Source organism: Budorcas taxicolor, chromosome 8 (genome assembly GCF_023091745.1).
Source record: "Budorcas taxicolor isolate Tak-1 chromosome 8, Takin1.1, whole genome shotgun sequence".
Lineage (NCBI taxonomy): Eukaryota > Metazoa > Chordata > Mammalia > Artiodactyla > Bovidae > Budorcas > Budorcas taxicolor.
The window spans coordinates 55,335,907-55,360,761 of record NC_068917.1 but is presented as its reverse complement, the minus strand read 5'-3'; the positions used below and the strand labels follow the sequence as shown (position 1 = coordinate 55,360,761).

Below are 24,855 nucleotides of genomic sequence, written 5' to 3'. Positions count from 1 at the left end.
CCATTTTTCTCATGACTTCTGCATCCCTGCTTGTTCCTCACTGCCTGATTTCTTGAGTCGGTTTTTACATCACAGAGACTCTCCTGGTATGCTTGATCATCTTCTCCTCCCTATTTCCCTGTTACCTCTTTTGATTTGAAACTTCCACCTTCGTTGCTCCTGCAGCAGGCTCTTCACCAAAGATGGGCTTGCAGTGGACACAGGTACTTTTTTTATTAAAAAAAAAAAAGAAATGTTTTATTTTTTTAATGCAAAAAGGATGAAGAAGACAAACTTTGACCCTTAATCTTACCACTCAGAAATGTCTGCGGTGTATACTTTGGCATTTAGATTTCCCATCTTTGTATTGAATGCACGAGTATAATTACATATGTGTATATAGATGTAATCATTGACATCTTTTGCATATATAGTACTGATCTTACATTTTTCATTAATGTAATGAATCTTATGGGAATTTTCTTTTGCCATGAAAATTCTTTGTAAAAATATTTTTTTGATTGGTGTTTTTGCATGAATCTTAATTCACTTAATGTTTTTCTTCATGACATTTTTAGATTGCTCTCTTCTTTTTTTAGATTATAACTAAAACTGCTGTCAACATCTTTGTACACATTCTTGGTTAAGTCAGGACTCAACTTGGCTATTAGGCATCCCAGCTGACTATCATTTGCCCTTCTTTCTGGGACTCTTTTTTTTTTTTTAAACAGACATATATTACTCCTTAGGCCTCCAAATTGATTTATTTCATAAGCTCAAGAAGGCAGTTTTGAAAGTAAACTAGTGTTTCGTGGGTTGAAACTGGATTAGGTTAAAGGGTCAGCGAATAGATTGACCATTTTTGCGCCATACTATGTACTGGGGGTTTCATATATATTCTTCCGTTTAATTCTCAAAATGACCTTGTATGAGACATTTCATGTTCTCATTTTATAGGTGAGAAAACTGAGGTTCGGAGAGGATGAATACCTTGCTCAAGGTCACAGAGCTGGTAAAGAATAGAGCCGGGAATTAAATTCAGGTGTGCTGAATTCTAAACTCTATCTTCCTTAGATGTTTTAGTAATTCATTTAGTTTCAAAATAGTTTGGTAGAGGTCAAAGCAGTGATGTACTGGTAAAATGCTTCTTTGGAAAACAAAACAGCAACAAAGACTTGATTTGTCATGTTTACCAATTTCAGTGGTGTAAATATTCCCGCCATAGCTGATTTCAAGCTGCCAATTATTTAATAATCCACTCATAAAATTCCTGGATGTTTAATAATCAGTGTAAGCAGATACAGATGGCTCCTTCATATCACTAGGCCAGAAGTTCACTTAGCTGCCCAGCCATGATTTTCTGCACTCTGAGTTATGATTGATTAGTTAAGTAAATATTGTGTCCCCAGTTGTAAGTGAGGCAACTATACACAAAGTTCTTCTAAAAAAAAAATCAGATTTTTATGGTTTTTTAAAAAAAAATTGTCTGAAGTTCACTTACTATGAAGTAACATATCTCCCCACTGTTGAGAATTTTTTTTTCACACGTGTGGCTTCCAGGGTTTGTAACTGACTCTGGGATTTCAGTCTTTCTCAGAGCATACGAATTAAAATCAAAAGACAGACTAGTGATAAATTGTTAGGATGTGGTCAAAGATAAAAATTTAATTTACCATGTCTGCGCTTTGTAGATTTGACTACCATTGGAATATGTAATTGGAACCTGCTACAAGCATGGTTTTAATCAATGATGGAAATAGGTGGGTAGGGGAAATGTGCAGGAATTATTCCGAGGACTTTCCAGCACCACCGGGGGGAAACCACTTAAGAAAACCCAAGTGATTTAACAGTAATAAACTGTTTCCACTCCCAACAATGGTTTTAGGAAACCAGCTGAAGCTATCGTTGTCTTTCAAAGCCTGTGGCCTGCCACACCTGAGCATTTCCACTAACAGTGGGTCTGCGTGATGCCTGAGGCCCTGCTGATGCCATTGGCAGCAGTCTGTTTGACATTGGTCATTGCCACACAGGGACATTGGACTAAATAGTCCTCACAAATATATTAGTGACTGAGACAGGCAATCTGGGGATGATCTATGCTTTTGTGCAGGGACTTTTTGGTGGCAAGAAGAACCTTTGGAGATGACTTAGTTTTGGCTGAGGATTTTCCAGCCGTGGTCTGATGTGTAGGTAAATCTCCATCTTGGACCAGGGTAGGAGGCATTCCTGCTCAGTTGGTAATTTTTTTTAAAGATTTATTTATTTAACTTTTTTGGGGGTGTGGGGCTGTGATGGGTGTTCATTGCTGCACATGGGCATTCTCTAGTTGGGCTGAGCAGGGGCTTCTCTTCATTGTGGTGACCAGACTTCTCATTGCGGTGGCTTCTCTTGTGTCGAGCATGGGCTCTAGGCACGTGGGCTTCAGCAGTCACAGCGTTTAGTTGCTGTGCAGCATGTGGGATTGTGGGATCTTCCTGGACCAGGGATAAAACAGGTATCCCTTGCTTTGCAAGGTGCATTCTTAAGCACTGGACCACCAGGAAGCCCTCAAAGGGCTTTGACAAAGGGTGATGACCTGTCGTCATCAGCACTCTCATTATGAGGAGCCACCTTATTAAAAGAGAAGTCCAGTGGACTCTAGTTGGATTTTTATTTCAAGGCATTGTTTCTCCAACACATGCTGACATAGACAGTGGGGTGGTTTTAGCTTTTGGATATAAGCATGATCTTATTTGTTTCCTCTGGCAGTAGTGTGAGTGAAGAAATGGGATTAAGTTTGTCCCATCTGCTCTGTCCTACGTGTATCTGAGTCTGTGTTTGAAACGACAAAAACAACACAACACCTCGCTGGTACCAGCTGGATGGCTCCATTCTCTCATGAGCACTCTGGTTTGTCTGGGCTCCCTCTAAGTTGACCAAGGATGACCGCAGTCTTCTTTCTATCATCTTAAAGGTGCAGCTAATAGTGCTTGTTCTCTGGAATCCTCTACTCTCCTATTACAACCTCAGTCTTGTTTCTTAAGGAAAAAAAATCAGGAGGAAAAATGTAGGCATTGGTTTAAATACACTCAGGGCCTTGTGGAGTACGTTGCCATTTACCGTCCATTTCAGTGGTGCCTAAACCATGCTGGGGAAGCTGAGCTGTGGCTTCATCTTGCTCAGTGAAGACACAGTTTTTTCTCATTATTCATAGTCTGCATGTATGTATTATTCCCTGGATTGCAGGTGTGGAAAAGTTCTGCTATGTCATTGACTTCATTGCTCTTGTCCGGCCATGAGAAACAGTCTCATCTGCTTTGTGAATCCCTCATTAGTGCTATCTCCCCAGATGGACTAATTCCTTTCTCGCTTCACAAATATTGCATTTTGATAGTAGAAAAGGCAGAGGGGTAGACGTGGTGCCTCGCAAAGTGGGGAGCAGTGAAGCCTTGATTTCTGCTTGCAGACTGCGTAGTCCAGTTGAAAGGGATGTGTAATCATTTGGGGAATCGAGTCTGCTCTGGCTCTTGGCTCCCTAAACCTTTTCATCATCTGGACGCCAGATAAAATACAGATGTTCTGAGCTAGAAACACAGCACAGACTATTTTCCTCTTGGCTTGCACCGCCTCTTAAATGCCTGCATGCCAGACAAACTCGTTTTTAGCATTTTGGTTCAGCTATAATTCACAGAAGATATCCCAATCTGGAATGAATGATTTTCTTTCCAGCTCTGTCTCTGAAATCAGCCCGCATTCTTGGTGGCCTTTGGCCGCTGGGTTTGTGATGGTGTCTGAGCTGCTTCTCGCGTTAAGTCACGTAGGTGACACCGTCATTGTAGACAGCAGCTGAGGACATCCTTCCTCTGAGACTTAGCAAGAGGCTTTTCTCCTGCCCCAGATCATCCCTCCCTCCAGCTCTTACAAGACTCATCCCAAGCAGACCTGCTTTCAGCTGCTGCTGCTTCTGCACTGAAATGACCTTTTTAAACAAATCCTTGCCTTGAAATCAAGACAGAGAGCATCTCTTGTTTTCATCGGCGTCTCTGCATGGAATGTGAGTCAGATTTTTCCAGCAGGAGGAGGATTTTGTTTTTTAACCACCTCAGACATGGAGAGGCCACTGCAAGGTTGTAATTACCTTACCAGGAAGCCCGTGACCAAGGCTTCTGGGTCTGGCGGCCACTTCTGAAGACTCAGGTGGGAATGAATACATGTAGGTCTTTACTGTTAGACTCCAAGCTCCCACACTTTTTCTCCTTCCTGCCCCCTTTCAAGCCCACCTGCTTCCCACATCTGCAACTAAAGAGGGTAAATTTTAAACGGTAAACTTGAATGATGGCAAATTCTAATAATCCAGCCAGAAAGACCAGCCATTTTAGCTGAAGTTCCCATGCTTTACAGTGATTCTTTTTTGTCTAGAGGCTTCTCAGGTGGCACAGTGATAAGGAATCCACCTGGCAGTGCAGTAGATACAAGAGACCTGGGTTTGATCCCTGGGCCAGGAAGATTCCCTGAAGTAGGAAATAGCAACCCACTCCAGTACTCTTGCCTGTAAAATTCCATGGAGGAAGGAGCCTGGTGGGATACAGCCCATGGAGTCTCAAAGAGTCAGACACAACTTACTGACTAAGCACTTCCTTGTCTAACTGGACAGGCTGTCCCTCTAGTGATTTTCTTTTCTCTTTTTTATAAAGAGATATATGAATGTCATTGAAGCTGTTCTGAAATCTTTGAGAAAATGGTAGTCATTTTTCTTTCTCTCTTTTTGTGCTCCGCAGCCCACTCCACCCAGCTAGAAACACAAGTGGCCAGATCAGTTGTCAGTTGCCCTTTGGTGTTTCCCGCCTGACCAAGGGCTTCCCAGGTGACTCAGTGGTAAAGAATCTGCCTGCAATTCAGGAATCCTGGGTTTGATCCCTGGGTGGGGAAGATCCCCTGGGGGAAGAAATGTCAACCCACTCCAGTATTCTTGCCTGGGAAATCCCACAGAGGAGCCTGTGGCCTACAATCCTTGGGGCTGCAAAGAGTCAGACACGACTGAGCGACTAAACGGCAGCAGCTCCTGACCAAATGCCAGCCACACCCTCCTGTGGTGAGTATCACAGAGGCTCCGGGATGCCACGCTTTTGTTTCACTGCCTAGCCTGCATCTCTTGGGTATCCTGAAAGCAAGGGATTGGAGTCGGGGGAGGGGGAGGAGACAGCTGGACACCTGCGATCCCTCTTGGGGGGCACATACCGTTCCAGAAGCTGCCTTCCTCCTGGGTCTGGTCGTGACGCACACATGTCCCCCGCAGCAGCTGCAGGCCTTCTTGGCAGCTGCTGCATTGGTTGTGGCCAAGGCCGGTGCAGGTTTCACAGGCTTGGTGGCAGGGCTCACAGTCTCCCATCTCTGGGTCGCCGTAGAAGCCAGGGCCACAGTTCCTCACACAGCTGCCCCCTACGTGAGAATATAAGGCAGGAAGCCTGAAGTGGAAGCCTGGCTGGCTGAGCCGGGTGCTCTGCGCAGGGCCAAGTTCTAAACAGGCCAAAGGGAGGCTGAAGAACATTTTTTAATTTTTAAAGAAACCGTGATGACATTCGCGTATTTCAGCCCAAGAATCGTGTTTTAATAAATCCAACACTTTAAGTCCTCTTTCAACTGAAAATTTAAGTTGGCTATCAAGGGTTGGGAGCATAAAGACTTTATGTTCTCAAGACCTTGAAAAATTGCAGATAAAATGATCTCCACACATACAGAACCCCTGAAGGTCACTGTGTCTGCCCCACTGTCTCTCCCAATTGAAAGACTCACAGTGTATTTCCTTCCCAACCATTCATTTCCATCAAAGTCAATGAATTGACTTAAATCTAAGACTAAAAAATCTTATTTAACTTTTACAGTGCAGGGACTATAGAACATGAATAAAGTCTCAAGGAAAGAGTCATGTTCTGAATGTTCCAGGTGACTTCAGTTCCAAAGCATTTATTTCTCTTCAGTGTCTGTCCCTCCCCTCCACTCACTCTGCTTTCTGTCAGCTTGGAGATGCTTGAGAGTAATTAGTGAAGTAGGAAATATGCTTCAGTAATAAAAGCAGAAGGAAGTAGTCCTGACTAATGTTTATTTTCAAACCAAAGTAAAATTCCTCCTTGGACAAGAGGCACAGGAAGACTCTAAAACCTATCAGACGAGCTCTCTTGTTTCTGAATAGAGCGTTGGAGCCTTGTTCTCACTTTGTACCATGCCTATTTTCAAGCTTGGGGCTTCCCTGGTGGCTCAGAGGGTAAAGAATCTGCCTGAAATGCAGGAGACCCGGGTTCGATCCCTGGCTTGGGAAGATCCCCTGGAGAAGGGAATGACAACCCACTCCACTATTTTTGCCTGGAGAATTCCATGGATACAGGAGCATGGCAGGCTACCATCCATAGGGTCGCAAAGAGTTGGACACAACTGAGCAACTATTTTCAGGCTTACCCAAGAGGAAGAAGCCCTCTTCACACCAGTAACATTCATTCTGGTCACAGTTGCCACAGTTGGTATCACATGCTTTGCATTCAAATTCTTCCCTGTAGGTCTTCTCAGGACAGGTTTTATAACAGTGGTCTTTGAACCTGGGGAGATAAGATGCAGTTTCTTCCTTGAGCTATGTTAACGTATTAATATTTCTCTTTATCACCATAATGTAATCTCCTTATGTGTCTACACATCATTTCTTTTGAAGTTATAATCTTTTCTCCCTTAATAACTTAAAATATAAGTGACATAAACATTACATTAGTTCCAGATGTACAACATAATAATTCAGTATTTGTATATATTGCAAAATGACCACTACAGTAAGTCTAGTTAACCTCTGTTATCGTAGTTACAGAATTTTTTTTCTTGTGATAGGAACTTTCAGGATCTATTTTCTTAGCAATTTTCAAATATTGTGCATCATTAAATTTTTTATTGAGGAATAGTTGATGTACAATATATGTTTCAAGTGTACCACATAGTGATTCATAATTTTTAAAGATTATATTACATTTATAGTTATAAAATGTTAACTATGTTTCCCGTGTGTACAGTGCATTCTTGTAAATTATTTATGCATATATTACACATCATTTTTAAATTGAGGTCTACTTAATTTACTATATTGTGTTTCAAGTGTACAGCAAAGTGATTCAGTATATATATATATACATACATACACACACATATATCTTCTCCTTTAGATTCAGTTTTATATTTATATTCTTTTTAAGATTCCTTTTCATTATAGGTTATTACAAGGTGTTGAGTAGAGTTCCCTTTGCTATACAGTAGGTCCTTGTTTTCTATTTTATATATAGTAGTGTGTGTGTGTGACCAGTCCCTCAGTCGTGTCTGACTCTTTGCAGCCCCACGGGACTGTAGCCCACCAGGCTCCTCTGTCCAGGGGTTCTCCAGGCAAGAATACTGGAGTGGGTTGCCACTTCCTCCTATAGGAGATCTTCCCGACCCAGGGATCAGAACTGTGTCTCTTGCATCTCCTGCATTGGCAGGCAGATTCTTTACCACTAGCACCACCTGGGAAGCCCCTATATACAGTAATTTGTGTATGTTAATGCCAAACTCCTAATTTATCTCTCCATCTGTATTACACATTGTTTTTAACAGGTGTCCATATTTGAGTTCAAGGGAGAAAACTTGGTCTATTGTGTGTGTGTCATTAACCACCTCCCTCTAAACTTCAAGCACCCTTTATTGGGACTGCAGAGAGGGGCCTAGGAAGAAGGAGAAGGGTACATTTATTCATGGAGTACTGATTCTGTGTCAGGTATTAGCTCACTTAAACCTCTGCACAATCCCCATATGGTAGCTGTTACATATCTTTAATTTCCAGATGAGGGAACTGTAATTCCCTTAAAATTACATAGGTAAGTCACATAGGTAAGAGGGGGGACTGGGATTCTACCCAAGGTCTGTTTGAACAGACAACTTGTGTGCTTTTGCCACCTGGCACTCACTAGGTCTGAAACAGGTCAGTGTTGAGTTCAGGTAGTCTCAGGAGTCCATGATGTCTATTATCAGATTATTGATATTACCAGTGAAGTGCCCAAGCTTTTCTGTGTTTATCGTTTTATATAGATCATTTCTTATTCTTGTTCTACGATAAAACGTTGTAATTCAGACTCCATTGAGGTTTATTTGAAGGGGGAGTGGAGTGAAGTTGACCTTTGCCCTCTGATGAATTTCGCACTGTCAAAAAGATATCACAGGGAAGCTTTGAATTTCTTCCTTAACAACATCTATTGTGCAGTGTTTAATTAGCTGTATTAGAAATGACTGCATATCATAAAGGGCTATAATATGTGTTTCTGGAAACAAATGTCTGATATTTTATGCTTAATGATGCTGGCCATGTTCTTTCAGTGTATTTGTGTCTCAAGGGGTTTTATGAAATGTGTTCATTAGTGTGCAGTGCTGAAGTGGAGAGGTGGGCTCCAAAGTCCAACAGAGGAAACAGCTCTCAGGTGACACAGGATGTAGGTGCAGATGAAGGGGTGTGTTCTGGTATCAAAGTGAAGAAGGCAGGCAGGGTAGAGCTAGGCTGGAGGGGTGTCGGTTGTTGTTCAGTCACTAAGTTGTGTCCAGCTGTTTTGTGACTCCGTGGACTGTAGCCCTCTAGACTCCTCTGTCCATGAAATTCTTCCCAGGCAAGAAGACTGGAATGGGTTGCTATTTGCTTCAGGGGACCTTCCCTACCCAGGGGTTGACCGTGTCTCCTGCATTGCAGGTGGATTCTTTACTGTCTGAGCCACCAGGCAAACCCAAGGTGGAGGGATGCAGAGCTGTAATAGGGACAAAGAGAATCACTCACCTGCTTCTGCATGGTTGCTATTTTTTTTTTTTAAGTCTGAGATCTCCTTTCTTGGCTCTTAGAGGAACATTCTGTACCTCCAACCATGTGACCTTGCTATAAATGCTTGCATTTCTGCTCTTCTTGTCTGCTGCGGGTTCGTGTGGTGGGCCGCATACCAGCTATGAATGTGTTGGCAAAGTACTGGCTGCTCCTTGAGTGTCATCTGGTCTACCTTATAATAATCAAGTCTAGACCCCTATTTAAACGGGACAGTAATTTAAATCATTCAATCAAGAGGATGTAGAGACATAGTCAATGTAGAGAATATTAGGCAATTCTGGAAAAGTTGAATTAAAACCATAAGTTTAAGTAATGCTGAGGTTAATAGATTATTTTTAGTATGTCTCAGCTTGTTGGGTTTCCCTTCTCTCCCATTGTCCTCACCCCTTTTAACCTCTTTCTACCCGCCACCACATTTTGAGTTCTTGGAATCTGATGGAGGAGAAAGGCCAGGTGTTGACAGAAGGAGTCAGCCCACCAAAGTGGAGGTGAACCAAACATAGACCACCCCAAAGAGCCTTGTCTCCCTTCTTTTCTTAGTTTTTCTTCCAAGATAGGCACCAATGTATCCTGGAAGGGAGACAAGAGTAGGAGGGGGAGGTGATACTGAGACAAAACATCCTTGATTTGTGGATTTGTATCAGAGAACTTTGGGGGTGATGGTTATTTGCATTTCATTTAACCTAGTGGTCTTCATTTCTCATTGCCTGTAGGGGGATTAAGAGCTTAACAAACACCTGGGTTCATCCTGGACTGTCTGACTGCCCTTTAGAACGAGGTCTCCACGCAGACATTTGGAAACAACTTGCTTGGGGTCGAGTGTATTATTAAAGTCTGTCCATAAACAGCAAGGTCTGAATCTTGGTAACTCATGGCAAGATTCCTAGACACCAGTGTCAGGCTGGGTGACTTCCAGGACCAAGAGAGAGGGGACCTCCTTTCGAGGCAAGAAAACAGCTGGGCTCTTATTGCTAAATCCAAGAATTTTTCATTAATAGCCTGACAAGAGAGAGTTGCTTCAGGCTGCAGGGCCTCTTCGCTTTAATCACTGGATTTAAGATTAAGTCACTAATGCTTAAACTGCAGAAAAAGTTAGTGCCATGGGAAAAAAAAAAAAAAAGACCAGACTTACATGTAGTACCCTGAAGCGCATGATGTGCAGGTTCCTGGATCATCTGGAAAAAAAATTATAATAATAAAAATAATAATCATCGAGTTCATCATTTGAAAAACTGAGTTTTAAAAAAGTTATGGCTTGAAACATGCTTATGGGATGGTTTTACAAAATGTACTGTCTAGAAATGATGTTTGAGTAGATTGCACCATTTTTAAATTAGTAACAAGATGTACACTACAATTTATCTTTATTAAAGCTAGTAAAATGAGTTCTCATAAAAACTTGGCCCTGACTTTCAAGGAGGAATAGGTCCAAGCTACTGGGTCTTCAAATTGCTGATCATGAATGATCTACATAAAGAAGCTCCTGACCACAACCTAGGTAAAGGCTTCAGGTGTGTCCACACACACATTTGGAAGGGACTGCAAGCTTCCGACCTGATTGGTGGATTTTCATTGAGTTACCCCTTAATGGCAATGTGAGGGAGTCTCATCTGGGAGGCTTCTTTGAAATCTGGATAAGTATTTATTTATTTTTCTAATACAATATATCCTTTTGTTCTACTCTTTACCACCCTCTTAAAGAAACTGTCCTGTTCGCATTAAGTACAGTGATTCATTGTGTCCCTGTTGGCTCAGAGGACTCTTTCCTACAACTTTCAGGCGACTTAATGAGAAAGAAAGGACTTTGCGAATCACTAACTTAGACTGTTTCTCTCTCCTGTCCCTCCCTGAAAGATCCCAACTCCAAGATCCAGTTATTAAGACAATTTGGTGACTTCCTCTGGCCTGCAGTTCTTGTGAGTGACAGAGTTACTTCCAGTAAGTTCCTTCTGTGATCTTATACTCTAAGTTTGTTCTTTTCATTCTAAAAGGAGATAGAAAACAGTTGCTCCTTCTTGAAATGAATATATGAGGATTTATGTCCGTCTAGTCAAGGCTATGGTTTTTCCTGTGGTCATGTATGGATGTGAAAGTTGGACTGTGAAGAAAGCTGAACACTGAAGAATTGATGCTTTTGAACTGTGGTGTTGGAGAAGACTCTTGAGAGTCCCTTGGACTGCAAGGAGATCCAACCAGTCCATCCTAAAGGAGATCAGTCCTGGGTGTTCTTTGGAAGGACTGATGCTGAAGCTGAAACTCCAATACTTTGGCCACCTCATGTGAAGAGTTGACTCATTGAAAAAGACCCTTATGTTGGGAGGGATTGGGGACAGTAGGAGAAGGGGACAACAGAGGATGAGATGGTTGGATGGCATCACTGACTCGATGGACATGAGTTTGAGTGAACTCCAGGAGTTGGTGATGGACAGGGAGGCCTGGCGTGCTGCGATTCATGGGGTCGCAAAGAGTTGGACACAACTGAGTGACTGAACTGAACTGAACTAACTTTATTTAAATTAAATATTGGATTGGCCCAAAAGTTCATTTGAGATGTTATGGAAAAACCCAAACCAACTTTTGGGCCAACCCAATAAAATTATGTCCTTTGAACTTTGTGCTTGGTTTTCCTTTCTGATCTAATTTAGACTTTATTCTGGTTTTTGAGAAGTCTGCTCTTTGATGGCAAAGTCAACTTCATCTGAGTCAGGTTTTCATCTTGGCTCCTCCTAAACGCTGCTGTGTATCACGCATACTGCAACTGATGCATGTGCTGAAAATCCATGGAAAAGTTTCTAGAAGAGGTTCTACCATGTAAGCAGGGATCCCTAGAACCTTCTGGAACAGTCTAGTGATGATACCATGGAAAGGGCACTGGCCTAAGATCTGGGCTACCTGTGTTTAATTTGAAGTTTTCACCCTGGCTTAACTGTTTTATGAACTTGCATAAGTATCACTCTACTTTCTGGGTGCTTATTTCTGCAGGTATAAAATGATTCTGTTGGATAAGACTGTTGCTAAGCCTCCCCCAAAGTCAAATATTCTGAAGCTAAGTCTAGCAGGAGTAGGCAATCTATGGCCTACTCAGGGGAGCCCCTTTTTTTTTGCATATTGTGTGTGAATTCTTCCATGCCACAGCCTCAGAGTGGTTGAAACAGAGTTAGAAAGTATTTACTGTCTATCACTTTACATGTGCTAGCCCCTGGCTGTAGCACTGTTGGCTCATGACTTGGTCATGCTCACCTCTGTTAGATAACATGGATGTAAACATTATTATCTTAACAGCTTGTCCCAGAGTTCCTCTAAAGAGCTGTCTATATTTAGGAAAATATCTTGTTAAGCCACTTGGGATACAAGTTTAATCAGAATGATTAAACAAGAGCCAAGACAATCAAGGAGATGGCCAGGCCCTTCTGCAGGAGGCCATGATTTGCTCATGGGAGGGAAATAGTTTTTGTGTCTGGGTCAGCATGGTTTGCTGTCGGGTGACCTGAGCAGGACAGTAAAGTGAACCATAAACCAGGCGAATTGTGTCATCATGGAAAGGAAAAGCTCACTGGAATTTGTGGAATTCTCAGGACTGGGCTTTATGCTTCTACAATCCTTTGACTGGGGATCTGAGTCCATTTTAAGAGGGTGCAAAGGTCCCAGTGAACACTAGTGGTTATATTGGGTAAGTATTTCCCACTATGAGTCTGTGTTTGCATCTGCATTCTTTTTAGTCATGCTCCTAAAGAAATTGCTACTACTTGGCTTACATTTGGGTAGCTTTCCTCTTCCCTGCCTGTCCTCAATGAACATATTTGACTCTGACAGTTTTGCTAATTTGGCAAGGGCTGAGGAAATTCTAATCCTGTTCTCTAATGTTCTGGCCATCCCTCCCATCTAGGAACTTAATGAGTTTGCTCTCTGCTCCCTTAAGCAGGTCACTGATGAAAATGTGAAACAGAACCAAGCCTCAGAAATGTGCATACCAATGTAATCTCCAGTCTAGGGACTTTTCCAGCCCAGTTGCACAGTGAATTTGGTACCTTTACAACAGTTTGCATAAATGAATAATGCATAGAACAAGAACTCTGTCTTATAACAGCTTATGAATGCCCATTAGTCTTGCTCATTATTACCAGTTCTAAAGCATAAGAATTGTTGAAAAAAATTTTCTACCCCAGAAGATTCACAAGTCAGATATAACCTAAATGGATTTAGCTTGACCACTGGGAGGCAGCTGCTATGGGATAAAGGTAAGGTAACAGTCCCAAACCTGGAAGTTGACTCTACATCAAGTTGGCATTTGGATGGTAAGGAGGGCTTAAGGAAGAAAGATACATTTTCCTGACTTTGTGTGTGTGTGTGTGTGTGTCTGTGTGTGTTGGGGCGGCGGTTGAAGAGTCTAAACAAGCTAGAATTGTTAACTGTCTTGGAAGGTGTTGTCCAGAGTAGGGTATTTAAATAGATCTGGTTATTTGATCTCATCAAACTTGAGCTGAGAGAGCATATTTTGAGGAGGGATGGGGCAAGTTCAGACAGAATTTACAGTGAGAGCCTTCTACTTTTGGAAAAAAGTGTTTAGAAATAGCCACTGACCTTCAGCTGCTCACATCCCAGCTAAGGAGAATGTGTGAGCAGATGCCTTGTCAAGACGTCGCTTCTTGGAAAAATTTGTTTTATTGTCTCATTTTTACCGGATGGGCTGGGACGGGTAGGACTTCAGTGTCCACTCTGTCTGGAGAGAGCTGTGTGATTCTCTGCATCCCTTTTCCATAGTTTCCTTGGAGACCAGCAGAGCTGGAACCCAGCATGAGTGCACTGTCCTTGTGGAGACATTGACTCCTGCTGTCAGCGTCCCCTTCAGTGGTCAGCTTATGTTCTCTGCCAGTTTATTATATTCTCAGTAATACCTATAGCCTTTACCACTGAGTTGGGTGGATCAGGCCACGTCAGGAGTTAGTAGTTCTTAATTACCAACTATATTGGAAAAGGAGTATTTTAAACTTGAGATGGAGCTGAACATTTAAAAATGTCCAGAGAAAAACGATTTATTTTTATGGTTTACATAAACTTTGAGCCACAGAATTAAAAATACATACAAGTTAAAATGATTCTAGTTTGCTTTTTCTAAACTTGTTGCTCGTTGTGTGTTTATTTTTCATCTGAGGGAGGCAGAAGAAACTTGGTATCCTAAGAATAGCCTTTTATTAATATCATGTAATATCTAGATATGCCAGAATTAGCCAGGAGTTAGAGAGATTGTTTAGGCAGAATTGACTCTCTGCAGAACTGTAGGGAAAAGTTAATGTCAAGGTACTCCCAACTTAGTTATGGTTGTTTTTCTCAAAATTCATTTTCAGGGTCCTAGGACTTTTATCCACACCCTATGCTAGCCAGGCCTCTATCTTCTACTGGCTATTGAAACCTATCTGACCCCTGTCCCATCACTGCAAAGACCTACTAGGTTACTACCTAGGATTATAGACTAATGGGTGTGTTAAACTCGCAGTCTTGGGAGGCTCCTAAACCTCAGTCTCTTCTCGGGTGTCCTAGATTCATTAGGGTCCTTCTACTGTCGCCTCTTAGACCACGTCTGTAAAGGTGCCATAAAACAGTGCCCACCTCATTGTAATTCAACATACCCTGGAAGCTTGCTTGCTTTTCTCAGATGATTCCAACTTTTGGACTCAGTCACCTTCTTGGGTCCAGTCACCTATATCCTGGGCTTGAGAAAATCTGGGCCTTTACCTGCCCAGTGCCTCTTACATTCAGGCAAAGCATTAGATCAGACTGATGCTCCCCCCATATTTTATAGGTTTCTAGTCTCAATAACTTTCCAAAGCTCCATAACAACACAAATCAAAAGCAGTAATCTCCATATTTTTTGAAATGTTTAAAAAAATTAGCATGTGCCTGCAATGCATATATGTCTGTCTAAATTATTTATATGTACGGTGCATGAATATTTTACATATGTCAGAAAGGCATGCCAAAGTAGAAGATTTAAAAGGATAACATAATTCTGAATACAAATTCTGTATTTTTCTATAGCCCTAATGGATTGTCTTGTATACTTTAGAGACCACTCACTCAGGCCACACCTAACCAAAAGCCATATCTGAGCTGCTGCTGCTGCTGCTAAGTCACTTCAGTCGTGTCCGACTCTGTGCGACCCCATAGATGGCAGCCCACCAGGCTCCCCTGTCCCTGGGATTCTCCAGGCAAGAACGCTGGAGTGGGTTGCCATTTCCTTCTCCAATGCATGAAAGTGAAAAGTGAAAGTGAAGTCGCTCAGTCGTATCCAACTTGCAGCAGCTCCATGGACTGCAGCCTACCAGTTTCCTCCGCCCATGGGATTTTCCAGGCAAGAGTACTAGAGTGGGGTGCCATTGCCTTCTCCATATCTGAGCTAATGAATTCATATATTAAACTCCCCAAAATGTGTCTTACATTTGGTTCCTTAAAGTTATAATTGAAAGGAATGGCTTTCCGATGGGTTCACTCATATGCATATGTCTAAGGACTGCCTACTCTTTACTTCCAGCCTGTATTTATAGACAGACTATATAATTCTAATCAACTTGTTCATCTAGTACTTTTGGGTTGAAGGAAAAGTTGAAAATACAGATATGAATGAACATGCTTCAATGATGGTGCTGGGTGCCACTTTCTCTACCTTTCCACCACCCTCTATAGATTTAGTACACACATTTATTTCTCTAGATGAAAATAACCAGTTCTCTTATCCCTGAAAAAGACAGCCTAAAAGTTCATCTGTTGGGAACAAGTTAAAAAAAATATGGCATATTTGTATAAGATGGGCTAGTACAAAACCATTCAAATTTTGTTTTTCGTGAGTGTTTAGAGATATGAAAACATTTTCATGACAGGCTAGGTGAAATAGGATGATAATCCATATCTAGGTACATGTATAATCTATCCATCTATATGTATGTATAGATACAACTTTATAGAAAATCAGAAGAAAAAGCTAAAATGTTAATAGTAGTCATCTGTGATTTCGTTTGTGTGTCTGTGTATTTTTCTATTTTCCTCATAAGAGTGTGTCATGGAATTTGTTAGAATCAGAAATGCTATTAAGGGAAGAAAGAAAGTGCTTAGGTTATGAGTCTCTGGCGTCCTTTGGGCCATGTGTCTGGAAACACTCTCTGCCCACAGATCTCCCCTGAGGAAGCTGGCCTTTTGGTTCTGCTCTTCATTTTTTGTCCCTTTCCTGCCCACTTCTGTTCTTTCATCTTTCCATGTTGCTTCTCAGCATTCTCTAATTCTACATCACTGGGACAGGACTGACGTTCTTCCATGGGGTGCAGTTAAAACAGTGGCAGATGTTTGTACAAACTCCCTTGTAAAAATTTACTTTTAATATGAATTGTTTTTCTGATAGGATTCTGTAAAGAAGGTAGTTGACAAGGAAATGGGGTTGTTCTTGGCTCTGTCTCAGACTCTGTAAGTGGACTAGGGCTGTCCCTTGGGCCAGCCATTTTAAAACCACCCCTTTATGAGCAGCTGCAGCCTTCTCGGAGCATCAGTAGGATGTCACCTCCTACTGAGGTGCTCTGCTGCTTCCTTTGAGGAAACAGGATTATAAGCAGCCAGTACTTAAATTGTTTAGGGAAACAATTAAGCACATTGTCAATAATGCATATTCTCTGAGAGTAAATATGTACTTCGTTACTGCACAGTGCTGTACAAATCTGTAGGCAAGTCAGTGACGTTCCTCACCCAACCCCAGGAAAATGAACTGGGTTAAGAGATTTATATGCCAAAAGAATGCAACTAATTATAAGCCCCAAATAGCACTAGAAAGTACATAATTCAAGTATGCTTTGCACTTATAATTGCTTCAAATAGTGAACACTCAAATATGAAATGGACCCTCTGACAGCTTTGTCAAAGCAGAAGATTTTTCTGGAAGGTTCAGTGGTGCTGGGATACAAAGTATTTGTTTAGGGGGACTGTTGATTATTTTCAATCGTTTTGTCCTCAATGGTGTCCAAGGACAATGAATAAATATTTGAATTGGCAGTAATGCAAGTAGTGCAGCTGACAGTGGGGCACAACCCACTGAAGGGACACAGTAGTAGAAGAGACATGAATAAATAATCTAAATCATTGTCTACAAATGTTGGCTAAAGAGGGCTCTGTTCTATGTTGGATTTTAGTCTTTACCAAGCCTCCTGATTCCAACAATGGAATAGCATAATAGTCGAGCTGTTTATGGATTTTCATCCTTTTCTAAACCAACTAGCAGGTAAAAGTGATGGCTGAGTATACACAGCTGAGTTCATGTGAGGATTGCTCACTATAGCTCTAGGTTCTTTCACTTATTCATTCATTCTAGGACTTACATTTTAGGGGGAAGACAGATGATAAAAGAAAAATTAGATCATTTTTAGAATCTAAATAAAAAATATATTTTTTCAATAAATGTATTAAGTAGCCACCCCACTCCAGTACTCTTGCCTGGAAAATCCCATGGACGGAGGAGCCTGGAAGGCTGCAGTCCATGGGGTCGCTGAGGGTCGGACACGACTGAGCAACTTCACTTCCACTTTTCACTTTCATGCATTGGAGAAGGAAATGGCAACCCACTCCAGTGTTCTTGCCTGGAGAATCCCAGGGACGGGGGAGCCTGGTGGGCTGCCGTCTGTGGGGTCGCACAGAGTCGGACACGACTGAGGTGACTTAGCGGTGGTAGCAGTAGCCGCTAAAGTTCAGGCTCCATGAAGACAGCTTGTTTTGTTTGGTTTTATTTTTCTGTACCTTAATATCAACAGCATTGCCTGGTATATAGCACATAATCCAGAAATAGGCATTGAATGAAGAAGAAAAACAAATAATACATTCAGATAAAGGGTTAGAAGTGATGAGACTATAATGGAGAAGGTAGGCTTTAACTTAGGCTAGTTGGAAAAGAGCCTTTCAAGGACTGACATTTGAATAGAGATCAGAATGATAACACAGAGTTAGCCCTGTGTAGTTCTGAGGGTAGAATATTCTAGACAGAGACCAAGAAAGTTTGATCTGTTTATGGAATGTCAAGAAGGCCAGTGGGGCTAAAGAGAATAAAGAGAAAGGGAGAGAGTCAGGATATGAGGCCAGGGTCCAGGGCAGGACCAGATAAAATATAGTCTTATAGACCAAGGTAACTGGTTTGCATTCTAATTAAGAGTCATGGGAAGACATGAGGTGCTGTATTAGGAAATAACTTATTTTACTGTAGACATGATTACCTTTATTAAATTGTAGATAGCAAAACTACTGTTGCATGTAACACATTGAGAAACACCCTTTTAAGGACTATAGTAGAGGAAAAATGATTAGGGATAAACTAATACTATAGATGCAGTCATGAAGAAAAGTCAGATTTAAGAGAAATTGAGAAGATAAAATTGAAGAGAATAGATGTAAGATGTGAGAGATAAGGAAGTCAGATGACTCCCTGACTCTTGCTGGAGCACCTGGATGGATGGAAAAGGAGAATTCAGCAATGAAATAACTTAGGAGCAATAAACACTTAACTGAAAGCAATTCATGCACTGCTTTTCATGTTGTACAGAGTATATGCAGATAAGAAAGGCAACCCGTGCTCTCAAGGAGCTTGCAATCTGGTGAGGGGACAGAAAGTAACAAAGCTGGCTAGAGAAGACATCTTGATGTAGAAAAATGTAAAACAGATGTAAAAACCTTTAATCTAGAGCACCACAGAAATATTTGTTTAGGGCCTGAAAGAAACTAAGTTGTGATTCTCCTCTCTTCTCCTTTAAATAGGCTTTTCTCTCTCTTTTTGAATGGAAAAATTCAGAGTATTCTTATTATTGTTAGGGTTGCCAGATAAAATATAAAGCTAAAATGAGAACCTAAGGACTACAGTTTCAGTGTAAGGCTGAATAAAAAAATAAAGTTGCCTGGAGAAGAGGCAACAACCACGGAACAACAACCAAACCATCCTGGTCCTGCTTCTGGCATTGGGTGGATTAAAACAACAATGACAACAAACCTCTTCTGGGAACTTGATTTTACATAGGTTTTTAATTATGGTGCATCTTACATGGGCTCTTACATAGGTTTTTAATCAGAATTCATGTTATCTGTGTGTTCTAAAGTTTCTCATAAGGAAAACTTAAACTAGACCCAGGTAGGTAGTATCCCAAAGCAATTGGTAGAGGCAAATGCTAATCCTCTCTAGAGAAATGTAATCTTAACCTGGATCTCAGAGTATTCTCACATTCATCCTTGATGTTAATCTCTCATTTTGATATTAATTTCTCATTTAAATTCTTTCTTTTCTGCAATTACCCTTTGTGTTTTTTCAGTTTTTTAACTTTATTGAGGCTTTTAGTACTAAGTCAAAGATCTCTCTTGGTAAATTGCCCATTGCACTTGAAAATATATGGGTTCTTTTCAAGATACCTTTTTTTTTTTTTTTACATTTTAGTATAACGGACAGGGAGGCCTGGCGTGCTGTGATTCATGGGGTCGCAGAGTCGGACACGACTGAGCAACTGAACTGAACTGATAACATTTTTATTACCACTAGCATCTGTAGTATGTTTTCTTTCTTAATTTTAATTTTTTAAAGTCAAAAACATTTTGTATTGGGGTATAGCTCAGACATCTTTTGACATTGATTTCAAATGTAATTCCATAGTGGTAAGAGGATAGACTCTGTATGATTTCAGTACCTTTAGACCATGACATTTTTGCACTTTGTTTTGTATCCCTGAATATGTTCCAGTGTCTCCTGGTTTATAGTATATGGGAACTTGAATAGAATTTGTACTCTACTGTTGTGTGAAAATTGTATAAATCTCAATTATGTTGAATTGGTTAAAAAAAGAAATACTGTGACATTAAAGGAGAATGGTCACAATTTAAAAACATAAGTCATAAGGAAATCAGGTGCTCTGAATGAAAGTCAGCAGAAATAATAGCAGAATCAGACCCACAGAGACTACAGATCTTCAAATTATCTGACATAAAAATAAAAATATAATATTTCAGAGAAATGAAAGAGCATCTTGAGAGTAGAAAAGTAACCAAACAGTTGAAAAGAACCATATGTAAACTCTGTAAGTGAAAGACATAAAAATTTAAATTTAAAACTCAGTGGATAGATTAAGTAGATTAGGCGTAAGAGGAAGAAAACTAGTAAACTCAAACACAAATACAACAAAAGAAAATTCAGTCCAGATAGACAAAAAAGCAAACAGGAAAGAGCAATGAGAGAGAGTGGAGGTTAAAATGAGAAGGTCTAATATATGTTAAGTTCCAAAAAGAGATGGTAGAATATGAAAGAGGCAATGTTCAAAGAGAATAGAATACCTGAGAATTTTCCAGAGTTGTTAAAAGATAACTAGGCTGGGCTGGAAGAAACACAAGGTGGAATCAAGATTGCCGGGAGAAATATCAATAACCTCAGATATGCAGATGACACCACGCTTACGGCAGAAAGTGAAGAGGAACTAAAAAGCCTCTTGATGAAAGTGAAAGTGGAGAGTGAAAAAGTTGGCTTAAAGCTCAACATTCAGAAAACGAAGATCATGGCATCTGGTCCCATCCCTTCGTGGGAAATAGATGGGGAAACAGTGGAAACAGTGTCAGACTTTATTTTGGGGGGCTCCAAAATCACTGCAGATGGTGATTGCAGCCATGAAATTAAAAGACGCTTTCTCCTTGGAAGGAAAGTTATGACCAACCTAGATAGCATATTGAAAAGCAGAGACATTACTTTGCCAACAAAGGTCCGTCTAGTCAAGGCTATGGTTTTTCCAGTAGTCACGTATGGATGTGAGAGTTGGACTGTGAAGAAGGCTGAGCGCTGAAGAATTGATGCTTTTGAACTGTGGTGTTGGAGAAGACTCTTGAGAGACCCTTGGACTGCAAGGAGATCCAACCAGTCCATCCTAAAGGAAATCAGTCCTGGGTGTTCTTTGGAAGGACTGATGTTAAAGCTGAAACTCCAATCCTTTGGCCACCTCATATGAAGAGTTGACTCACTGGAAAAGACCTTGATGCTGGGAGGGATTGGGGGCAGGAGGAGAAGGGGACGACAGAGGATGAGATGGCTGGATGGCATCACCAACTTGATGGACATGAGTTTGGGTGAACTCCGGGAGTTGGTGATGGACAGGGAGGCCTGGCGTGCTGCAATTCATGGGATCACAAAGAATCGGACACGACTGAGCAACTGAACTGAACTGAACTAGGCATTAGTCCCAAGAAATGGCATAAACATATATCTTTGATCTGAAAGAAGACCTATCATACTAAAATAGAATAACCAAGAAAATGAACAGCTCTTAGACTGTGGAGAAGAATCAAGAGACTTAATAAAGAGAAGGAAAATACCTTGAGAAGCAGATGTGAAATTTTGGTGGATGAAAGAATATCAGTCATTTCAGAAAGACACTAAAAGAGTTGTAGGAAGTTCTCTGAAATTGTGATGAAAGACTTGGAATAATAAAATATAAGAGTCAGCAGAGAACTTAGGCTCAAAGCCCAGCTTAAATGTTAGAAGAATATGAGGGATTTTTGTTTGTTTCTTTTGAATACTCTGGTTCTTCCAAAAGAATGAGTCTTTTCTGAGTTTCCAGTGAATTTTGTGTTTATGCTGCCACTCTTATCCACTGGGGGTGTTGTGAATTATTAATGATCTGCCATATTCAGGGAATGTATCTTACTCATCTCTGCAACCCTAGTCCCTCGTGTTATGCCCAGGATTAATTTATTCCTTTTGCAAGTATATTTTGGGTTCTACTATATGCTGTGGCTACAATGATGACTAATTTCTGATACAATATGGCGCTTATGGTCTATGGATCAATGCAGCAAGTAAAAAGATATTGTAGAATGCTATGTGATCAGTGTTACTAACAGAATTGTGAACAATTTATGAAGAAAAAAAAAGGAGTGTGTGTTTGTGTGTGTGTTGGGGGGCTGTTCCTTGAGGAAGTGAAAGCTTAGATGAGATCTGAAAAATGAGTTTGAGGGGGAGAGAGGGTGGAAACTTTTTAATGTGGAAAAGCCTAGAGGTAGAAAGAGCTGAATTTATGGAGATAATTCCTTTAGTAAATGGGTTCATGAGATTCTCCATGAAGAAACCATAGAGAGAGCGGCAAAAACCTTGTTAGAATATAGCATAGATGCCCTCACCTTAAAAACATACAGGTTTTTAAACTAAAGAATGGGGAAAGTACAAAAGTGGTTTCCAAAGAATTTGCGGTAGCTCCTGTAGAGTAGATGTTAGGACTCAAGGAAGCACGAAGAGAGAGGAGCGAGAAGATGGAAGAAACCAGTGGCTAAATTACAAAGTTTTTATGTCATGCTCAGGAATAGAGGTTTTACACAGAGCTGTAGGAAATCACGTTAGATTTGTAGGCAGTTGTCACAACACGTTTTAAGTTTTAGAAAGCACGCCATTTTGCAGGATAGAGCATGAAATTCAGAAGTGAAAGAATAGAAAAAAGATTAGAATTAGGGAGACCAGTTAGAAAGACTATTGCAGTATCCAGATGAACTATGTTTATGACCTGAACTATAGTAGTGGATGTGGGTTGAAGTGGACAGAGTGAACAATGTTTAGAAAGTAGAAATGACTTGGTGGCTGTTTGGGTTGAATTATGTTCCCCAAACAATGTGCTCACATACTAACCCCTGGTGCCTGTGAATGTGACCTTACTTGGAAATAAATTCTTTGCAGATATAACAAAATTAAGATGAGGTCCTACTTGTAGGTCACTCAGTCCTATCTGACTCTTTGCAACCCCATGGAATGTAGCCCACCAGGCTCCTCTGTCCATGGAATTCTCCAGGCAAGAATACTGGAGTGGGTTGCCATTCCCTTCTCTGGCGGATCTTCCGTAGCAACCCAGGGATCGAACCTGAGTCTCCTGCTTTGTAGGCAGGGTCTTTACCATCTGGGCCACCAAGGAAGCCTCACAGTAGATTAGGGTGGCCCAAGTCATTGGATTTCGGGGTCATACACTAGATTAGAGTAGCCCCTAAATCCAGTGATTTATATTTATATAAGAAGGCATGTGGAGACAGACATACAGTTTCAGAAGGAAAATGTTAATGAGATCACGGAGGAAGAGATTAGAGTATTGTAGTTGTAAGCCAAGGAAGGCAAGGATGACTAGAAACCACCAGAAGCCAGGAAGAGGTGAGAAAAGAACCTCGCTTGGAGCCTCCAAAAGGAGTCATTTGTGCTGACTCCATGATTTTGGACTTCCAGCTTCCAAAACTGTGAGAAACATACATTTCTGTTGTTTTCAGTTCAGTTCAGTCTCTCAGTCCTGTCTGACTCTTTGTGACCCCATAAATCGCAGCACGCCAGGCCTCCCTGTCCATCACCATCTCCCGGAGTTCACTCAAACTCATGTCCATCGAGTCGGTGATGCCATCCAGCCATCTCATCCTCTGTTGTCCCCTTTTCCTCCTGTCTCCAATCCCTCCCAGCATCAGAGTCTTTTCCAATGAGTCAGCTCTTCACATGAGGTGGCCAAAGTACTGGAGTTTCAGCTTTAGCATCATTCCTTCCAAAGAACACCCAGGGTTCATCTCCTTCAGAATGGACTGGTTGGATCTCCTTGCAGTCCAAGGGACTCTCAAGAGTCTTCTCCAACACCACAGTTCAAAAGCAGCGATTCTTCGGTGCTCAGCTTTCTTCACAGTCCAACTCTTGCATCCATACGTGACCACTGGAAAAACCATAGCCTTAACTAGATGGACCTTTGTTGGCAAAGTAATATCTCTGCTTTTCAATATGCTATCTGTTGTTTTAAGCCAGTTCAATTTGTAATTCTTCATTATAGTAGCCCTTGGAAACGAATGCTGTGATATTAGTGTTTAGTGGCCATCATTTTTTCTCTGTGTTTCTGCCTTCTTCTTTAAAATATTGGAAAAATCGCTACTAGTTCTTCTTGGTAATTCACCTATTTCTTTTTAAGAGGAAGAGGAATGCTCTGTCTCACATGATTGAGGAGTTTGGGAGAAGGGACTCAGCATGCTTGAGATGGGAAGTTTAATGGGGGTGGTGGAGTGTTAAGAGGCTCACTTTTTATAGATCTAACACATTCTCCACTTTGATCTGTTTCTGTATTCCACCCCCCACCAAATCTTAATGCTTACCTGGTTCTGAATTGTGGGGAGAGCTATTTGTAATAAAGCCCAGAAAGAGGAGGAGAAATAATAGTTTCTGGGAATTTGGGCTTTAGCAGCTGAGTGGTACTCTATTTGGAACCATATACTCAGGAGTAGAGGTCGTTGACACAGGTGGAAGCTGATGACATGTAGAAGGTGCTTGATATATTGGCTGAATTGAAGGTGGTCCAAGCACCTAATTTTTTTTCCAATTTTTTTTATTTTTTAGAAATTTATTTTTTTTAATTGAAGGATAATTGCTTTACAGAATTTTGTTGTTTTCTGTCAAAAATCAACATGAATCAGCCATAGTTATACATATCAAGCCCTTCATTTTAAGGATGAGTAAACTGAGCCCCAAGGAATCTCAGCCACTTATTCAAGATCATACAGAACAAATGAAGATTTTGAAACTTCTGGTCCTATGAATTCCAAGGGACTTTTCTATCTATTCCACACTGCCTCTATTTAAGATTACATATCTTTGTTTAAAAATATTCCCACACCAACTCTAAAAGATCTTAATATGCAGGCTTACTGTGCTATTCAAGACTGCTGATTCGTCTATCCATTATTAAAAGCCCACATCACATTGTCAGCTAGTGAATGTCTGTCCAGGCACAGCCTTGGGACACTTTAGCTGGACTTTGCACTAAGTCTACCCACATCATGTAACTAAGAGCCTTCCTCCCTCTACAGAAGGGGTCCCCAGGATATTTCATCATTGCAGTTTTCATGTCCAGACTTGCTTGGAATCTCCAATCTATTCAGGATACTTTGCCAAAGTTAAACTGCCTGGAGCAAAACAGAGCAATCCTTTGGATCCTGAAATAAGTGTCCAGGGCTGCAGGAGCCAAGCTGGAGAAGGCAGAGGGACT

The 24,855-nt window shown here is 41.0% G+C and overlaps 1 protein-coding gene across 1 annotated transcript in view; it reads right to left on the bottom strand.

Annotated features, from left to right (window-relative positions):
• The window catches only part of PCSK5 (proprotein convertase subtilisin/kexin type 5), a 503,247-nt gene that overhangs the window by 39,517 nt on the left and 438,875 nt on the right, over positions 1-24,855 (bottom strand). The window contains exons 25-28 of the mRNA XM_052644706.1: positions 9,960-10,002; positions 6,412-6,548; positions 5,197-5,397; positions 126-206 (exon numbers count right to left, since the gene is read on the bottom strand). Of these exons, the coding sequence (XP_052500666.1) occupies positions 126-206; positions 5,197-5,397; positions 6,412-6,548; positions 9,960-10,002 (462 nt within the window). The remainder of the gene's footprint in view (positions 1-125; positions 207-5,196; positions 5,398-6,411; positions 6,549-9,959; positions 10,003-24,855) is intronic.